Source organism: Nipponia nippon, unplaced genomic scaffold (assembly GCF_047370975.1).
Source record: "Nipponia nippon isolate SJK-2023a ecotype South Korea unplaced genomic scaffold, ASM4737097v1 scaffold_7, whole genome shotgun sequence".
NCBI classification, from domain to species: Eukaryota; Metazoa; Chordata; class Aves; order Pelecaniformes; family Threskiornithidae; genus Nipponia; species Nipponia nippon.
Window position 1 is genome coordinate 18,646,454 of NW_028262391.1, and position 16,857 is coordinate 18,663,310.

Here is a 16,857-nt window from a genome sequence, read left to right on the forward strand (position 1 = left end):
AATTCACTAAGCTAACAGCTATTTAACATGCCTTATGACCTTACTGCTTGAGACTAGATTGCATTTTTAAAATACCATTTTGAAGACTTCCAGGTAAGCCAATATACTAATTGGACACTGTTGAAACTGGAAAATGTTTTAACATTGACCTTAGTTACTGTGAGCTGAAAAAACAACTTACTCTGTTACTGTAATATGCAATTGCTAAAAGCCCTAAAGTGCTTGTTATGAATCAATTTACACTTTCAGAGTAATGGTAAGAAGCCCATTTAATCCTTTGGCCTTGTATTTAAACTGACATGATTGGTGCTAATCCAAGTATCTGCTGTCAAGATAATTTACAACCTGATGCACTGCTAGCCATGTAAGGTAACATCAAATGTGACAGTAATAGATACTACCATAAAATAATATAGATATATTAGATATATAGATACTACAGAACTACATTCATAGCTGTTTTGTAGATCAAATCGTGCTTTCTGGTATGTGGTAATTAAAACGCATTTTTTTGAAAAGAATTAGCTTTCCTTTGTACAGTGGCTGTTTCTCAGAGGCACTGATTATCTACATTATTGTATAGCACTTCAGAATATACATGATAAATTGTTATACCACATTTTCTTGGGATGGAACTTATATTTAAAGAAATGGGACACCCATAATCTGGGTGAGGTCAGTCAAGTCACTTAGCCCTCAGACTTTGTTTTCACCTGGTTGAATGAGGGTAATATTTTCTTCTTGGAGGCTATGTGAGACTTATTTCTTGAAATAGTTATAGAATATTTTTGATGTTCCGAAAATAAAGATGCTATTGAGCTATAATTTGTTTTGCAGCTAGAGAACAATTAAATGACTGGTGATGTACCTGCTATATAGAAGTTTGGTTTTTGTTTTTTTTTTTTTTTTTCCCAATATAAGGTGAAGAATGTGAAATTGATGTAAATGACTGTGACAGCAACCCATGTCACCATTCCGGAACTTGCATAGATCAGCCTGGTGGTTACACCTGCCATTGTCCACATGGATGGGTCGGTGCAAACTGTGAAATACGTAAGTTTTGTAGTTTTCTAAAAATGATACATTATAATAAAGAAATTTATATCTGTCTCTAAATACCTATCTGCCCAAAGACTCTGAATCACCTGTAAATTATCAAAATTCTGTTAAATGCATTTTATTTTAGGCCATAACATTTAAAAAGTGGCTATGAAAGTTAGAAAATTCTGTCTCTGGGCACCCTACTTTCAGATGTGTCGGACTAGATTGTCAGAGATGCTGTCTCACAGCTGGGCATAAAGCAGTTTGCCTTTTAATTGGACTTATGCTTCAGAGCTTACTTTCATACAACCTTGGATAAAGTCGACTTCCATAGCGCTATAAGCATGGTCCTAACAGACTTGTATTGACTTCTGGGCACCTGCAGTTCTAGTGAGGTTTCAGCAAAACAATTTTGAACTTGCTTACCTAAGGAAACAAGTCCTGTGTAATTGTGCTGTGACTTGTGTGTGCGTGCATTTACCAACTTTTTCAGAAATAACTTTTCCAACCATAGGTTGATTTCCACCAAATTTGTTAGAAAGGTAAAGGTCTCCAAAACAAAAGAAGCATTTAGTAAGACTTAAGAGAGGTTCCATTGGCGGGTCTAGTGAAGGAACAGCTTCAGTGTGATCTCGCTGCTTAGTATAGAGAAAAGCTTCAGTGTAAGTGCACCCTTATGGAGCAGTAGAGAGTCCATGAGAGGAGGAAAGTAGGAAGCCCAAGTGTGGAAGAATTAAATGGAAATCAGGCTTCATTAGTTCTGCTCACGGAGCTACTTTGTATTTCCCCAGTGTCTTGTTCTTGGGCTACTGATATTGTCTTTACTAGGGAGTTTAGCTGCGTATTTAACTGCTTGCATGCTCAGGTACTGTGGTCATAGATGCTCAGTTACTGTGGTCATAGGTCCCTTCAAGTCATTAAACAGATACACAAGTTTGCATGAGGGGATTTATACCACTTAGCACAGCTAATGTTGCAGGGATAGGTGATAGATTAAAAAATAAACAGAAGAAAGGACTTTGAAAGCTGCTATTGTACATTCATGAGAAAATGCCTACACAAATGCTGGAGTAAAAAGTGTTTGCTATATCTCTTTTACACAAGGAGCATATGAAGTTTCTCTTTTTTACTCTCTTTTACTTAAACTTTACTTAAACATATCAGCTGCTTTTAAAGTTGATTTCTATTCTTGATGTTAGTCCTTCCTTCAACCCAGAAGACATCTCTGTTCACACCCAGACTGACACAAAAGTTTTATCTTGACAGGTTTATGACCTTCTCTCCCTGTAATTGTTGGTTGTGAATTCAGTTTCAGTGCTTTCTGTTGAAAGCAAAGACTGCAGAAGAGCATTGCTAGCTAGTCCAGAGATGGTGACAGCACTACCTTTCTGTTGTCTCTGTGAATGGCGCACACACTTCCCTGTGTGGTACAGAACCATCGTGACGTTGGGAGCACAATGCTGCGTGCTATCTGTATGCCACACTGCTTATGCTAAAAGATGCTCAGATGAGCTTTTACTGACAAGGCTGCTGTTAGTGATACCTGAAACATGCATGTCCAAGTTGATCCGAAAGGCAATGCAATTCTGCCTGTCTTGGCTAATAAGTAGTGGGCTGACAGACAGATGAGTTTAGTTCTTGGAGAAAGCAATAATCATCCTGGAAACGTACTTGAATGTAGTAACAATTACATTTCTGTTGTGTTATGGAGTGAATAGATGCCAAAGGGAAACAGATGGGCTTGCATGCTTTCTGAGCCCTGCAGATGTGCTATATGAAATCTGTGATGCTTGTTCTGGAGTCCTCCTTTGGCTGTCATGCTCTAGTCACTCAGAGTTTGGCTGTTCGCACCACAGATACATAGTGAGGTGCATATAAACACATGGGAAAATGAGAGAAGCAGAACAGAGGGTGGAAGAAGCCTTTTCTACTGTCCAGCTACTCAGTTATTCCTGCTTCCCCCTGTGAGGGATGCATGCCCCTAAGCACTGTATACAACAGGTAGGTTCAAGCTTACATCTGTGGTTGGTCAATATTAACTCCTTTCTGACCTCGTTTCTAAGTGTACGAGAGAGAGAGTGGATAAAACTCTGCTTAAACTTTGTCCTCTTCAGTGAGGGGATTGTCTCTGCTGGTGCGTATTTCTCTACACATAGCATCTGTTTATAGTTGAACTGCAGTGGCCTTGCCTGCTGCTCAAGAACTTGGATTTTCTGCTTGTATTACACACTTGCAAACTGTGTAAGTTAAAATGACGGGAAGAAGCAACAGCACTTTGTTGTTGCTGTTTTAAGCCTTTTACTGACTGATTTGTTCTTTTATCTTGTGACTACTATGACAGGAGGCAGGGACTGGCATTGATAACACTGCAAGGCTGATTCTCAACCAGAAATATTAGACCTTTTCTTTCCATCTCAATATTTGGAGAATAAATCATATAGTGTTGTTCATGGCAATTGCTCTCAATTCAAGAGGTTGAAATTACTGTGGTTTTTATCCAACAAATCAGGAATGCTAATAGAGTCTATATATGTAATGATAATATAGGAGATATAAAAAAATGCAATCTTGAAAATTCTGGTTTGGATTGGTCTTAAAGGAATGAAAACAGGAAAAAAAAATCTTTGCATAGTCACATAAAGATACATTTTGAAGAGCAATTAAGTTTAAAATTTGAGGGTTACCAATAGTTTCTTCAATAAGCTTAACATCAGCAAATGTCTGATGTTCCCTTGCTATTAAAGTCACTTTAACGTAGCATCAAAGTAAAATGATGTGTTTTTATGGGATACCGTGATACTTCACAATAGTCAGATATAAGTATGGACATGCAGCCTCTCTAACCAATGCGGTGGCTTATACACAAAGCTGTGGAAGCCCTCCTAAAGTGCTTGGATTTTAACAGGTATATAAAGGATTATGCAAGTAGAGAGGGACTGAGTTTTGAAGAAATCACTTTGCAGAAAGGATTTAAAAGCATTTTGATCTGCAGATTTTTTTCTACAGAACTGTGTATCCATGGGGAGATCTTTGCGCTCACAGTCTTTCCCTGAGCTACGAGTTGACAAACTGATATGAACCCAATTCTAATCATATCTAGAAAGGCCATATCCAGCTCTTTTATAAACAGGTGCAGCACTTCTGATCTCACTGGAGTTGAGTCAGTGGTGCAATGGATTTCTGTTCAGCTCTAAAGACTGAATCTATTAGTAAATCTGCTTCTGTTCATCTTTCCATATCTCCTTGTCATATTTATCATGTTGTTTCAGCAATTTGTACACAATGGTTAATAACGTATTGGAAAATAAATTTAAGCACTGCATACTGACTTCCTTTGTATTGGACCATCCCTCTGAATGCTAGAAAAAGACATGATGAAACCAGGCTCCTCAAGAGGGGGACAAACTGGTGTTCATGAGTCATTGGCTAAATAGATCACATTTTATCTTTTGTGATCTTCTGTTACTAGCCATGAAGAAGGCTGTTGGTACGTAGTCTTTTTTGTAGAACAGCTCTCTATTTACTATTAATAGGTCCCCATTTTTTCACCAGCTCTTTTATCTGCTTGAAGTAACTATCCTAACAGGATTTCAGGGTTATCTTCTCGCCAACCTGTACTCTTCAATTTTCAAGTGCTGTATATACAACAGACTAGACAAGATGTATGTTGCCTGGATGAACGGTGGTATTTATTATATCATCTTATGGTCCTTACCAGTGTTAGCAATTCCAATTAAATAGGATTAAATCAGTCTTAATTACAAAGAGGATATTTTCCCTTTCAAAATGAAATGTATTTGCCTAAAAAGTTAATGGAGCATTCACTGTAAAAATGCTTACAAAATCTCTCATATGAATTCTCTAATGCCTGCTGGTTATTTGTTAATATCATTACCTTTCCCACTTTTGTAATTATTAGTGCAGTTACCAAGGTAAGCCAAACCATGGGGTTACTTGAAAACTAACATTATGAAGAATTTCTAGTACAGACTGTGTGGTGTGCATTGAAATCTAATTCTTAATTAATTTTATGAACATTACTATGACAACTAAGAATACTGTGATTTTCAGCTGTCTTATGTTCTTTCTAATCTTTGGAGTATAAGCTGTTAATCTTCATATTTTTATCTGGTGAGGAAGAAAGGGAGAAATTTCTCTCAGCCTTATCATCCAGAGATGGGAGACACGGAATCTAAATCAGAACTGTCTTGCCATATATCTGAGCACACTAGATCTGAATTTGGCCTAGTCTGACAACCTGACAGAAACCACCGTGTGCGATGAATGTGCTGCAGGAACAGAAATAGAAACCCATCCCGAACTGCACAGAGCACAGCTGTATTCTCTCCCTCATATCCCGACTGGGCAAATTGCAGTAACAGCACTTTAGAAACATTAAATCACAGAATAATTCAGGCTGATCAAAACTTTACTGATCACTGAAGAAGATAACACAAGCAAGCAATCAGTCCTGTAAACTCAGCTCACATTTGTGGACAAAAAGCCTTAGGAAGCCCAAGCTCAGCAGTGCTCCAGGACACCCATTACTATTGTAAACAAAGAGCAGCCATTTCTTCAAACTCTGCCCAGGTGAATCCCACATGTTACAGCTTCAGGCTTTCTCCCTACCTTCCTCTAAAATGGATTTTTTTTTTTTTTTCTGTATTTATACATTCCCCTGTATTTCTACCATAGATGGAGATTATATCCACAGATGCCACTAAACTTGTGATTTCAGCTCAGGTGCTCAACTCAGTTATCTGCCATTATCAACATCCTCAAGAGGTGGCTTCTAAGAATATCTTAACATTCGCAAAGCATATGCTTGATAGCCCTGTTCCCAGACTGTTTGTGATTAAGTAAAGGGAGTTTCTAAACCAGTGCAAAGCAGAAGTCCATTTGAAAAAGGAACAGTCACCTGCTAGAAATAACTTCTGCAGAGTGTCAGATTTCTGTAGTCAGAATGATTCAAGTTGCTTCCTGGTTTGAAATAATTTATGAAACCATAGGCTTAAGACTGCCAAAAATGAACCCTGGAGGGAAGTACGGGTTAATTAGAAATACTCTGACCCATGCTAGAGAAAAACAGATCTGAGGACAGAGGCAATTGGTAGACAATCTGCTTGGCACTGATGGACAATAGTTTGGGCATCAAGAATTTTTATAAAGAAGGTCTGGAATGCATAAATACAAGAAGCTTGGCTTTACTTAACATCTGCTTTGAGACCTCTCAGTGAAATTATGCTTGAGAGAAGACTCTAGTGGGCTCGGTACTGTAGCACCTTATGAGATGCTCTTTTTGTCCTTGAAATGCTGGTTTTGAAGTCTCTGCAGTCTGACGGACATAGGCATAACAAACCCCTGTGTTTCAAATTAAAAACCAAGCATGTTTAATACATATAAAATCACATATTTTAGTGGAAGGGTTCACTCACTATTAGAACAAACTGCACAGAGAATTGGTGGATTCCTAGAAGCTTTTACATAAAACCTGCCTGCCTTTAGAGAGCCTATAGTACATTATAACATAATGAAGAATAACTAGATGAACTTCTATGACTTGGCATATACAGGAGATCAAACTAGATAAGTGTTCCTATATGACCTTAAAAATCTACAAAAAAGATGGGTGAAGGATCAAGATAGTGCTATTCAAATTTGTTGCATGTTAGGCATGGTGACATATCCCTAACAGAGTCTGGGAAGGCTCAAATAACATATCCCCCTAGCTTCAAAAGTCTCCACAGAAATATTGAAAATATATCATAAAATAATTCTATTCAGCAAGAAGGATATAAATTACTAATTAATGATAACCTTTTATTTCTTATTGGCAGATCTGCAGTGGAAGTCCGGGCATATGGCAGAGTCTCTAACAAATATGCCTCGTCACTCCCTCTACATCATAATTGGGGCTCTCTGTGTAGCGTTTGTCCTGATGCTGATCATTCTGATTGTGGGAATATGTCGCATCAGCCGCATCGAATATCAAGGCTCTTCCAGGCCAGCCTATGAAGAATTTTACAACTGTAGAAGCATTGACAGTGAATTCAGTAGTGCAATTGCTTCTATCCGACATGCCAGGTTTGTTCTGGGGATGGTAATTTAAAAGAAATCCATTATGATATGCAATTTCAGTCCATGCGTAGTGCATCTAACTACTGTTGGCAGAGAATGGGCTGCTTCGCTGTGAAAAGACAGGATAATCGGCATTGCTCGTTCTTTTTTGATCCCTATTCTGTTCTCATTTTAAGTGTGATAATCCAGCACAACTCCTTGAAAACAGAGGGAGTTATTCTAAATTTATTTGGTGTATCTGGTGAAGAGGGACAGATGCAGAGTTCTTAACCTGTAAGAACTGCTGTTCGGGATGTAAATACTCTTTAACTGATACACCCAAGTACCTTGATTAGATAGCAAAAGGCATGTTGATTTTTGTGACTAATTTACCAGATTATTTAATAAGACTCTCTTCAAATCACTCATTTTTGTACTCCTGTTTGCCTCAAAATTAGGATCTTTCTTACTTGCTTTCCTAGAGATAGTAATTTTTTTACTTTTAATTTTAATGGAGCACTTGCAAGCCAGGGCATCGAGTATCGGAATAATACAAAAGTAGGACTGGAAGGGATTCAAGAGCTCAAGTGTAAGCCATTGCACTGATATAGTATTAATTATACCTAGCTCCCTGTCAACAGTTGTGTTTAAAAACCTCCGAAGGAGTTAAATAGAGTTAGAAAGGGCTTTTTAAAAATCCAACCTAGATTTGCTTTGCTATGAATTAGGCTGCTTCTTTCTTACTGCTCTTCAGGTTGCCACGAAGAAAAATTTATCACTGTTCCGTTTATAGTAATCATGTACCTCAGGTGTCGTGTGTGTCGTTCGTGTGTTGTCGTCCCCCCCCCTCCCTTTTTTTTTTTATAATAAAACCAAACAAAGCAAAACAACCTTTTTCTTCCCTATCCTAAAATAACTCACTCTTCCAGTATCTTCTCCTGGATCACGTCAGCTTCTTTATTGTCTCCCCGGTTACACGCTCCAGATTGTCTTTCTCTTTTTTTGAAGGGTGGTCCCTAAAGCTGGAAATAGTTCTCCAGCTGAAGCTTTACCTGTACCAAATGAACTGAGTAATTACCTGCTGCATCTTATTTATGGCATTCCTGTTCATACATCTAAAAATAAAACCTGCTTACTTTTTTTTTTTAATTTGCATTACACTAGCAACTGATGATTTAATTTGGTGACCTGTTAGACCTTCTCCTCTAAGCCGTTTTGCTTCCTAGCCAGTATTGTTTCTTCTGTATTTGACATCTTTCTTAATAGGGTAGAACTTTCATTTTTGTTGTTTCTTTTTCGCATGTCTTCAATTTGTCAAGATCACTTCGAATTCCAACAAGAGTGTTCACGTGTGTTACCGTTAAAATGCTTTTAAAAGAATGGAGGGAGACCCGTTCCTGTGCATTGATGTGGAGAAATGTGTGCATATTGGTTGATGATTGCTGGTAATTCATTTTCCAAATACTCCAGTTCTGTTTCAGTGCAAATTAAATAGGTTAATTTGTACCACTGCTGAAGTCATCAGAGTTATCTGAAATGGGTGAGGAGTTCCCACAGACTCAGTTAAGCACATCACAGCTTTGGGCAGTAGCTCTTTAAACTGTTCCAACTAGATTTACAAGAAAACATTTGTTCATTGTCAAAATATATTAGTCAGTAAATATTTCAAAAAGAAAGACGTATATAGTTGATTTAACATAGCAATAAAATCAGTGTTCTTTTAAGTCTTCCCTTGAAGTCTGCTTTGCCACTTAAGCCTTACATCTTTTCCAGTAGGAGCTCAGCATCTCCACACCATACATACCCTGAGAACTCCTTTTTCCTTTAGTAGTGTATCGGGAGAGGAGGGAGTTGCTTTATGGCCCATAAAAAGCTTTATAGTTTTTTATTATGTGGCCTTCTGAATCTCTACTGTTGTGTACTATGCATCTCCAAGGGTGGAGAGCAAGGTGCAAAATGATACTGCTAATCTTTCAAATTAAACACCTCCCAACTAATACTGCAGCAGTGATGAATGTGTCAATCCTGTTCAGTTACTAGTCGCTGAAGTGGTACTTTGCACTTCCCCAAGGACTGGAATTGGTCTCCTGAGGAACAGTGTGAAACACCTGGGTTTTCTTACTTATTTCTTCAAGCAAATTTGGCAGCTTTCTATCTAAGAGTACCAAGGAAAAGCGTACCAGCAAGGCAGGGTCTTTTTAATTTGAACTTTCCCTGGCTTTTACAGTTTCACTGTCAGGTAATGGAAATGATAAAAGATTTCCTATACAAAACCTTTCAAATCTTGGAAGCTGGGCTAATTCAGGTCTTTATTGCTACTGTCTGGATTACTCTGAATGAATCTATGTTTATTACTGAAGGCAGAAGTTTAGAAAACCAAGTTTTCATCAGGGTTAAATAACCTCTGAAGAAGTTTTTAGACTGGGATATATTCATGATGATTTTTCACATCCATATTATGCAGTTAAAAATTACATTATCGGAACTTCTCAATAAAGGGTTTCCCTATCTTGGGAAAGGTGTTTCTACTTAATGCAAATGAAAAGAAATATTTTCATTCTAAATAATTCTCTGTGCCTCTCAGAGAATGGATGCCTTATAAAAATCCAAGGTAGAGCTGCCAAGTCAGGTAATTCAGAGAGGTTTAGTGTGAAGATTATTGTGTTTATTTTGGTTTCAGGAAGATATAAAACACTGATTTGGCCATTCCAATCCAGGAAAAGGAGCACAGCTTTTATAGTTATTTTTGCATAAACTCTTAAATCTCCATATTAAAAATACCAAGGTCTGAATTTTCAGAATTGCTGTATCTAAGAGATCTACTTTCAAGTAACAGATTCTCAGCATTTTCTGAAAATCACTCCCTTTCCCAGTTAGATACCCAAACTTATTAGTAATTTTGAAAAATGGAGGCCTAAGGAAAAGTGAGTAGATTATTTTCTTTAAATGTAAGGTTTCTGTTAGAGTTGGTAGGTGTCCAGGGAGTGTGGATGCTTGTTGCATATTCAGTAAATTATTATTTTAAAATTACTTGTTCATGTTTCTCAGCTGGTCTTTTCTTGATAATTTTTTATAATTTAGTCTTTACTAATCAAGGTACTTGCTGTAAGAGAAAACAAATGTGCTCAAGGATCGTTACTCATAAATGTCTACTTCTAGTGAATATTCTTAGGATTAGCAGATCAGAACTAGATAGTTTTCTAACCAGCTGAAGCACAGCTCTCTTTAGTATTCATTATGCAGACAGTAAATGAATACTCCTTTCATGTTAAAGTTTATACATTTTAAAGCCAGAAGGGAACACTCCAATGAAATAGTTGACCACTGGCTACTGCAGCCATAAGACTTCATTGAACTGGAACCAGGATCTGTTGTTGAAACTGAATCGCTCACTTTAGAAAAGCATCCACACTCGGGTCACAAAATATCTGGTTACAGAGACTGTACTACTGTAAACTTTTTGTGTGTCTAGATATCATTAGCATTAGAGTTCATGCACTACTTACAGCATAGTTTCTTTAATTTTTACTTTCATGTGCTATCTCTTGTTCTGTCTATGTGTAGGTTGAAGAGTCTGGTTCATCAGACTCTGATTAAATCATCTTGTCACAGCAGGGTAAGCTTCTCTCCATTGCACATTCTCCACGTTCCTGTGTTCGAGTCAGCTGTGTTAGACTGCAACATCCTAAGCTTCCTGACTCTGATGAGCTTCAGCACATGCTCATTTCTTCCCATTTCCTGACATAGGTTTCAGTGATGAGTTTGTCAGCTACCTCTTTGTGAAAGTATGATCACATGCACAAGTACTCTGGCCTCCACAACACATGCCAATTGCTTATATACGTCCTCTGCCAGAGTCTCAACTTTGTGGGAACTCCAGGTTTATAGTTCAATTATACTAAGGAACGTAAAATACCACTTGCGCACATGGCCTTTTCTCTGAGTAATGCAGAGGAAATTAATCTTCTCATTCTCCTGCTGTGGAGGCAAGAATAATCCTTTCCTCTGATGGGTATGCCTTTAAAAAAAAAAAAAAAATTCTGGTCTTTCTCTTTTCCTTCTCTTGTTTACACTTTATTTGTGAACTCCTTATACCAGTTGCTGGTTTTGAACAGAGTAGCAACATGTGGTTTCTTTCTTCTGCTTCTGGGGAAACTCTGAACTCCAGCCTATCCCACAGAAGTTGGGGGATAACATTTCACTGGGGTTCAGCTGTCCAATGTTCTCCGAAGTCTTCTCCTTGAGTGGAATTGTTGAGGTTAATGACTGTCTATGGTTAGCCATCTTTTGAAATGTCCTTCTAAGGAAGTGGAGGGGCAACCCCATTCCATATGTGAAGTAGAATTTGCAGTCTCTGTGACACACACACACGCATATACACACACGCACGCGTGGAGCTGCCTGTGCCAAGAGGAATTCCTACATTGAATATATACTGTCCCCAAAATTGTCACAGAACCCTCGGTCTCTCTTTGTCAAGTTACACAGGTCACTCTTATTCAATGTTTCATTGCAAAATATATTTTCTAATTCTCATGTCATTTACTTGACTTTATGGTGATCCCTATGCCACTGGTAAGTATCTCTGATATACACATTGGAACACTATCATCAGTCATGAATGGACACGTCAATGCTAAATACAGAGGCCATAGAACTTCCCTAGTCCTATTGATACACTCTGTTTACCCATCTAAGAACATAATTGTTCATCAGACACAGTATGGCATTAAAGCTAGTGTTAAACTGATTATCCATCATGTCCCCCCAGTCTTTTTCCAGACTCAGTGCTTCCCAGGATTGAGATTTCCCCACATGGCGTATACTCTTTGTTAGATGAATAATGTTGTATTTAGTTGCACTGGAAGAAATCTTTATTCATTTTTTTGTACGTGCTTTCATTGTAAGCAGCCTATTAATTGATCCAGTACACTCTGTAGCAGGGACCTGCATCTTTTCACTATTTATTACCCCTCGAATTGTTTTCTCTTTCAGATTTATTGGTAATTGGTTTATGTTTTCTTTTATGTCATCAATTAAAAGACAAAATAGCATCCTTGTGCAATCCTACCAGATACATGCCCATTGAACTAAGACTTTCCATTTAACAGTTCTGTTTTGAGACCTCTGAGGTTTGTGTTAACTCTGTTTACTGTTACGAGCAGGGACTGGCTTCTGAACCGCCTGATCGAAGCAATGTGGTCTACTAGCTAGATGGCTCAGCCAGGCCGCAAACAACTAGCACATGTACTGTGGTCTTTTCTCAGCATTTTCTAATTAGGGGCACATGTCAACCCTGACCTACACAAGAGAACAGATTTTGTACTGCTTCTCTGTGTGCAACAAGCCATGTGTTCTCTACCTGTCAGAAAGGGCAAAATTTAACTTAAATCACTGGAGAATGTTCATCATTTTGTATCTATGCAAAGCTCTATTTCCTTTAAACCCTTGAGAGTGATAAAGAAAAAGGGTGATTCAGAATTCATTGTTGCCTCTGATTTAGTAAGATGCTATAACTTGATTCCTTCATTCAATTCTTGGAATTTTATCTCATTTACAGAAAATCAGGTTTATCCATCATGATGCTGATAAGCGAATGTGGCCTGTCTGTATTTATTAAAGTAAACTGCAGAAGAAAGCAGACATTCATGCATGGAAATGTGTCTAGTGTGGCCTTATTGACAGCTGAAGTACTTTTTGAAAAATGAAATTTCCACTATATAGATCATAATGCTTCCAGCCATTTTAATTTTGTCAACAATTCTAGATCACTGAAAACAGCCAAGAATTAAATTGCAACAGTCAGGAAGCTGCATAAAAATCTTGGATGAAAATCAAGTTAATTTTGGTTTGGTCTAAATATTATCCTCAAACTCTGAATTTTCTGAATCTCACCTTCCAGTGCGCACAACTTAAATTAATATAGACTTAATATGGTACATAAGAAGGGGATAAAAAGAATCCTTAGTGTGGATCACTACATAAATAAGTCTTTCTGTTTCTGTGTTAATATTTTCTCTGCATCAGGTCCAGAAGGAAAGCGGACTTGACCCTTTTTTGCCTCATTTTCCTGTGATCCTTTTTGTTACTTAAAGTCCTTGTAATTGTAGTCAGAACACTTTAGTCATTTTTTCCACTTTCAAGTTGCATTTTTAGCACTACTTTTGTATCTTAAGAAATGACCAGAAGGGTGATAGACTGTCTATGCAGTGCAAAGGTACCTAAAGGAGTTGTGGCTATGCCAGCACTGGGGCCACGATGACACGCCCGCAGCAGTTCTCTGCACAGGCAGATACAGCCTGGTTCCTAGCAGTGATGGCTGCCCAGGAGGGGCACGCTGCTCATGTGATTCTGTTGCTTGTGAACCTTTGCTAGCTTAGTATGTTTATGTGGCGTTGCAATATCCTAACTGCCATTAATTTTGCCAGTGTTGCAAATAGTGTGCAGCATGTTGATAATTTAAATGTGCTTCACAAGTGGATGTCAGGTTCATTTTTTAAATGCTTTGTCTATAGCTTATAACTCAATTCAGTGCATAACTATTGCATTTCCAAATGCAAATGTCACATAGTTGTCTATTATTTGCTTTTTGTAAATATATATGACCTGACCTTAATATTGGTTGTTAGAGCAGGCTCTAAATTAAAATTCTGGCCTCACTGAAACTGTATTAGTTTCACTCTTGCCTTCCACAGTCTTCCCATATTCTGATACTACTGAATTGTGCAGCAGAATTCCTGTAGCCTTTGATATGAAATCTGTTTCTTGTTTGCAAGATTTTTAATTTTTTTTGTTTGATACATATATTTCAAAAGTCACAGTTCAGATACGTAAACTTCTGTACTTCTGGCATGTTGCAATACAATTTAGAATTTATCTAGGCTCTCTGGGTTTGTTTCTGACTGCATACCATAACTCAGTGGGTTGTTGCCTTTAACGTATTCATACTTCTGTTTGTCACCAAAAGCTTTCTTTTGTTTCCAGGTTTGGCAAGAAATCCCGACCTGCAATGTATGATGCAACCCCCATTGCTTATGAAGATTACAGCCCAGATGACAAACCTTTGGTTACACTGATCAAGACAAAAGATTTGTAATCTAGTGTATCTTTTTTGGATTATTTTTCAAAAGGATGGGCTACTAACCTAATTTAAATATTTTTAAGAAGAAAGCATAATAAGTAATTTAAACCATTAGATGCTTCAGAATTTTCTGTAGAATATTTAAGAACCAATTTTCTGCAGCTTTTAGTTTGGAAAAATATTTTAAAACAGAATTTGTGAACTTCATGAATTACATTTTAATGTACCTTGAGCTCTATAAACTATAAGCTTATGATAGTGTGTGCTTTTTTCTTGGTAGACACTATTACTAAACCCAGATGAGTTTCTTGTGGTTGTTACAGAACAGAAAATAATAATTAATGAGGAGTTCTTTATGACATGTCAGTGCCAGCTTTCTCAGTAGAGGTAGGAAAAATGTGAAGCATAATATGATATATCCATTAATTGAAAAAGTCTAAAATGTTTGTGTTGTGAAAAAGAAACTAGTAAAAATTATTATTCCTAATCTGAATGAATTAGCTTTTGCCTTATTCCATGCATGGATAGATAACCTATTTCTCCATTATTTCCTGAAAGTTGCTGAAACATACTCTTGAGTTGATGTTTGACATTTTTGTAATAGTATTCAGGCTAGGCCTTGTATAATAATTAAAGTGCCTCTTGAGGCAAAGTAAGGGCATGATCCTTTAAACATTGAAATCAATGAGAGACCTTCCATTGACTTCAGTGGGTGCGGGATTGGATCCTACAATTGGACTGAATCTATATTTTTCTTTAAAGGTTAAAGTTTTTTATATTGTGAGTAAACTAAGCATATGGTTTGAGTTGTTTGTTTCCTAAAGGTTGTTGATGTACAGTATCGTTTCATGAAATATTGTGTATTTCTCATAGTGCTTCTTATTTAGGATCAGTATGGGGTTTTTGTGGCTGTATTTGATTGCTTATGGGCTTCTTAAAATTCTTGCTTATTTCAGAAAATATTGAATAAATGTTATCAAGTGAAGATTGCAGCTGTTTCTTTGTTTCTCTTCATTTGAAAGTGCAGTGTTGTCTATAAATTTGAAAGGACATGAGCATATAATGTGCTATAAATAATGCCAAAAGAAGATATTCCAGCTGTTAATTTGAAAAGGAAAAAAATGAGCTTTATTATCAAGGTAATCTCTCAAAAGTGAGACCAATACAGCACTGGAGTAAAGATGCAGTCCTGCAGTCCAAGCCATATGCACTACAACCTGTTCCTGAGTGGATCTGACTGCCAATCGGGGCTCTAAGAGAGTACGTTGTTGTCACAGAGCAACCTGTTTATGTGAGTAGGCTGGATCCGACCTTGTGTTTCAAAGAGGCCTGCTACTGGGGAAGCCAAGACTGCATGGTATAGTGGCAAATTGCTGTCGCTACCTATAGATCCTGCTGCACAGTGCTGTGCTACATCCAGTCAGTGCAGTTATATTACAGGCTGGTAAGCACTGAAGGGCTAAGCTCTGCTTGACCTCTTAATGTTGGGAAATCTTGGGATGCATCCAAAATCTTCATATTTCACATAAATAACATTTTCAGACAGAAAAAAGATGTCACCAGGAACTTCGATCATCTCTGTGTGAGGACAGCCGTTGTCTCGAGCAGTTCTTCCCTTTCCTCGCAACTGCTGACACCTCCAGGCCTCAGATCAGCCACTAAATACAAATGTAATTAAGAACTGTAAAGATAAGAAAGCTGCCACTTACTGTCTTGTTTAGGTGGGCAGAGTGCATCTGGTATGTTACTTTTAATTTTGAATTTCATTATTATTACGGCTTCTGGTTACAGTCATAGCAATTGAATTATTTTCCACATCTTGCACAATTAGTACTGACAAGAGGTAGACAAATTATTGCAAATCAAGCTGTTAAGAGCTGCTAAAATGTAATTTTTATTGTGAGATTACATTCTAGTTCACCACCAAAAAAAAAAGAAGAGAGTAAATGCAGCAGATATGGGCCAAATTTGAAATGTTGTAAAGGAAAGCAAATGAAAACATATTTTAGTAGAACTGTTAACTGTTAAAGGGAAGCACTGCTCAAAGGATTCTCTTACTGTTTGGAATGGCTCGATGGTGAATATGCAGGTTAGTAACACCATGCTGCGTTTGAATTATGGAAATGCCAAATGCATCTCGGAAATCCAGAATACCTTTCCTGACATCCTGTATGTGCTACCATGGGCTTTCAGTGGGGTTGCCCCAAGACAATAATTACTAGTAAGAGACCTAAAGAAACTAGATTCAAGCCTCCCTTTAATTCTTCAGGCACAGTTTTCCATGGCAAAGGTTGTGCATTTGCGCCTGGTGGCTGTCAGACTAGCTTTTATCACGGGTACAGTTTGCTGCTGCTGCTTTATTCCAGGTATGGAAACTTTTGTTTATGGTGACTTCTAGGAATGTTTTAAGAACCCCTTAGAAAGAAGGGTCAAGAACAAGCTATACCCTATGCCGTTTTTTGTAACTTGTGTGGAACAGGGGCAAATACATTGTTGTTGTTATTGATTTGTTAATCACATAGAAAGGAAATACTCATTCTTCAGAGTTTTCTGCCTTTTCGGTCATAAAATATTGTTTTATCTCTGAAGAACTGCAAATCTATACAAAGTGGGGAAACAAGCAACTTGGTTGTTCTAGGGAACATACATATTCATAGTTCATATTTTACAAGAGAGAT

General features: G+C 37.5%; 1 protein-coding gene across 1 annotated transcript in view; it reads left to right on the forward strand.

Moving 5' to 3' along the window:
* DNER (delta/notch like EGF repeat containing) overlaps positions 1–15,164 on the forward strand; it is a 134,870-nt gene extending 119,706 nt beyond the window's left edge. Inside the window, exons 11-13 of the mRNA XM_087739533.1 lie at positions 922–1,053; positions 6,879–7,125; positions 14,083–15,164. Coding sequence (XP_087595659.1) covers positions 922–1,053; positions 6,879–7,125; positions 14,083–14,194 — 491 coding nt within the window. The 3' untranslated portion in view covers positions 14,195–15,164. The remainder of the gene's footprint in view (positions 1–921; positions 1,054–6,878; positions 7,126–14,082) is intronic.
* The last annotated feature ends 1,693 nt before the right edge of the window (positions 15,165–16,857 follow it).